At 40.8% G+C, this 3,827-nt stretch overlaps 1 protein-coding gene across 1 annotated transcript in view; it reads right to left on the bottom strand.

Annotated features, from left to right (window-relative positions):
- The window catches only part of SLC7A10 (solute carrier family 7 (neutral amino acid transporter light chain, asc system), member 10), a 29,916-nt gene extending 28,325 nt beyond the window's left edge, over nt 1-1,591 (bottom strand). Inside the window, exon 1 of the mRNA XM_009320322.1 lies at nt 1,489-1,591. Within this exon, the coding sequence (XP_009318597.1) occupies nt 1,489-1,591 (103 nt within the window). The remainder of the gene's footprint in view (nt 1-1,488) is intronic.
- Between the last annotated feature and the right edge of the window lie 2,236 nt (nt 1,592-3,827).

Raw genomic sequence — 3,827 nt, 5'->3', positions numbered from 1 at the left:
AGTGCATATTGTGGCAGCTGACTATGGGGAGACAATAGGATGCAGGCAATAAAAGAAAAAATCCTATCACATAGGAATTTATGCTTTTTAAATTTTTAAAATGCTGAACAAATCTTTTCCCAGCTGCACTTCGTATGCGGCACTGTAACCTGCTGCTGGGGAGTTTTATCTGAGAATGGAGCTCGGCCTGTCCTCTGTGAGCCACACTCACAGCCCAAAGGGCCGGGGCGGCTGTGACCCAGCGCACTTGCTGGTGCCACCGAGCCCGCTGGAGGTTGGACAAACCCAGAACAGCTATTGTGACATGGCAGTGAACTGGGTGTGAAGCGAGTTCAGTCTGCTATCAGCCATGCTCCACCTCCACTGACTTAGTGGAAGTGGGTCCCACACCAGGTTTTTGCTGAACAGAATGCCAACCCCCCGTCCTTTCAAATTTCCAGTCTATCTAATTGTGTTTGGGATCTTTTGTGCTTGTAACTTTGATGTTGAGACCTGGCCCTGGGATGGGTTTCCCAGACCAGTCACTCACACACACAGGTGAGGTGGTTTTGCTTGTAGGTCAGTGCCTCGTGCAGAGCTAAACCATTCGAGAACCGTGGTACCTACTTGAAAATTAGGGCATGGGGCTTTACTGAAAAATCCAGTGTTTTCAGTTCACCTTTTGAACTATGAGAGTGCATTTAGGGTCAGGTTTTGATGTTTTTCAATGTAACTATGGGAGTTGAAACTCATCTTTTAAACAAAAGCTGAATTCTCATTAAAACACTTCAAGAACTGCACTTTGAAGGAAAACACTAAATGTCACTGTGCTTGTGAGGAAATAAAGGGACCTGGTAATACTTTGCATATTCACTTAGCATGCAAAGTCCTTAGGGCATCTTTTATTTATCTGCAGCACACAATCCACACGGACTGTAAAAATAATGGATCTTGCAGCCAGTTGAAAGTATTCAGCAGTTCTTTAGGAATAGCCTTCCTGATTGTATTTAGAGACCATATTTCTGATAAAACTAAGCAATTTCCTGTGTGGTTAGCAATGAAAAATATCACTCATGCCTTTTTTACTGCTTGTGCATTTCATTAAAGATCTATGTTATACATCTGAATTTCTGAATGGGTCTGTAATATGGACTAGAAATTTGTCTAAGCAGCTCTTTCCCCTACAAAGAGAAATATTAACAACAAAGAAATTCTGTGCCTTTTTTTTTTTTTTGGCCACAGTCAGGTAAATCACTTTGTGACTAGTTGTTCAGTGAAGGATTACAGCGGGCAACATTCCTGAAAAATTGTGTATGGCTCATGAGCATAAATCCTGCCAGACTCCTGCTTTCCTTCAGTGCTGTTTATTGTCCTCAGGAGATGGTACTCCAAAGCTCAAGGCGGGTCACCCAGCACTCGGTGGCACGCTGCAGGTAATGCTGTGGGGAGATGCGATGTTCGAAGGCAGCCTCTGGCAGGTAGTGCTGGCAGAGGGAAAGCCTGTGTTACCCGAGTGTCCTGCTTCCTTCAGCGTCATTGTGGAGGCGCGTCCCATGTTTATTGAATCAGAGTAGGAATTAGGAAGACGGTAGTCAGCATCATCAAGGATCATACCCCCAACTATATATTGGGTGTTTCATTGGTACAGTTGTAACAGATGGTCTGAGTATGCGTCTGGGTATCTCAGCTATGAAGGGCAAGTCCAGCATCTTTTCTCAGTGCCAATGTGGGGAATGTAAGCCATTTGTCATTTTTTATGAAGCTGTAGAAAATGAGATTTTTTTAATTTTTTTTTTTATTTTTTAAATTAAATGTTTGAGACCAGCCTGGTTTCAGTTACAGCTTTCTTTTGATATATTGGTATACTGTATCCTCAACGGTAGATACAAACAGTTTTCACTGATAGCTGTGAATAGAAGAATAACAAAAAGTCTACCCATCCTCTCAGGACTCCCACATCTAAGTAGACGTTGTTCAGGCCAACAGGATGACAGTCTGTGTCATTGCCTAAAATAGCTCTCTTAGAAACCAGTGCTGAAGATTTGCATCCTGCCTGCGATTTAAGAAATAAATATATCTTATTTGAGTATGAAATATTGTAAAGATTTGAGATTACTGTTTAACAACAACAACAAAAAGCTTAGTCAAAAGAAACTGTGCTTTACAAATTGTTTAAATCCAAATTACGTCAATAATGATGATGATGTAACTCATCGTGGATATTTACATATTTATTTAGCAGAAAACTGCTAAACTAAGCAGCCTCCAGTCCAGCTAATTGCCAGTTACTAACTGGCTTTCAGAAGTCAAGCACTCCTAATTGAGGACATTAGTGACCGGTTTTGATTGTCACTGCCTGTTTGTGAACTCGGGGCACCACACACCTACAAAACCAGCCAAGAAGTAACATGCGTAGCTCATAATTTTGGTGCTAACCGGAAATCTTGTGGCAGCACAGGCAGTCCCACTGGCTCTATTTCCAGTAAATAAATTTGCCGCTCTCTGCCCTGGCTCACCTCGGGCTCTGCCATGACCCACGCGCTGGCACTGCCAGGAGCGTGACGGCTGCCGTGCACCGAAGCTGGGCCGCGGCACTTAACAGGATGGACGGGCACAATGTGCTGCTCAGCCTTTGCCCTGCTCCTCTCCAGCTTATTAACAGAAGTGTAGCATTTAATACAAGAGATTGTAAGTGTGTGTGTCCCCTTAAAATACAAAGGGTAAATGAAGTTCTGAAACAACAAAGTATTCAGGCCTAAAAATTACTAGCATATAGGGACTCCGCTGAATTAAAACCAGCAAACACTCCAAGTGCGTTTTCTTAACCTCTAGTCAAGCATGAATTTAGGCTCTGTGGCAGTGTTTTAGATATTTCATGTAACGGCCTTGAACTTCTTTGCTTTTAACTAGCATTCAGAAAACTCTTAATGAAGAATGGATGAAGAATAAAAGAATCTATAGAGCTTGGCATTAAAATAATAGACATTTAACTTCATATGTGAGTAAAACATGTAACTACTGTACCAGTGGAAAATGAATTATGGCTCCTCTGTTAATACGCTTGCAAAAGAAAAACTGAAAAATGGCTATAAAAATAACAGTGATAACTTAATTTCTACAGGGATTGGTATCTAACAAAATTAAATGATCCTTAAAATCTGACTTCGGTTCAAATATTTATGTTAAAATTCCTAGCAAGTAGGAACATGACCAGTCATTATAAACTGTAATTCCAGCATTCCAAGTGGATTTTACTAGATTAAGAATTTATAATCTGATTATGCTACACCCAACTTTAAAGATTTTAAAAATTAGGCTACCTAAAATACTGGCAAAAGTGTTTTCTGTAACTTGTCATAGACTTATAAGGAAGATATTTGCCTTCTGAGCACTAAAATACAGGCGTAGTCCATGGGGACCTGAAGAGCCAGGTTTTGCTAACAATGAAGGCATGGTTAGAACAGAAAACTGAGTAAAAGAAAGTAAATATTTCCAGCGTAACTTCACTAACAGTAACGGATGTGGTCTTACAGAGGGTGTGATAGTCTGTTTTAGTCCTAGGGTTAGATTTTGCTATCGCATAAGATACTATGGAGATTTGTCGATGGTTTTAATATTTATATATTTAAATGTAATATCTATCTATTGAAATGAGCCGCAGCATCCTCACCAGGATGCTTGCAATTTATCGTACTGCCTTTTGCCGACTGGAATATTTAATAAGCCAGGCCCAGTTTCCTGCAAAACTCTTTCACTTCAGAAAAAAAATAATCCTTTAATGAACGTAAAACCCCGAAGAAACACGGTCAGTTTTTCCACCCCTCCCCGTTTCCCCGGAAACCAGGGTG

Source organism: Pygoscelis adeliae, unplaced genomic scaffold (genome assembly GCF_000699105.1).
Source record: "Pygoscelis adeliae isolate BGI_AS28 unplaced genomic scaffold, ASM69910v1 Scaffold62, whole genome shotgun sequence".
Taxonomy (NCBI): Eukaryota; Metazoa; Chordata; class Aves; order Sphenisciformes; family Spheniscidae; genus Pygoscelis; species Pygoscelis adeliae.
The sequence above is the reverse complement of the archived record's forward strand: the minus strand, read 5'-3'. Positions and strand labels throughout refer to the sequence as shown.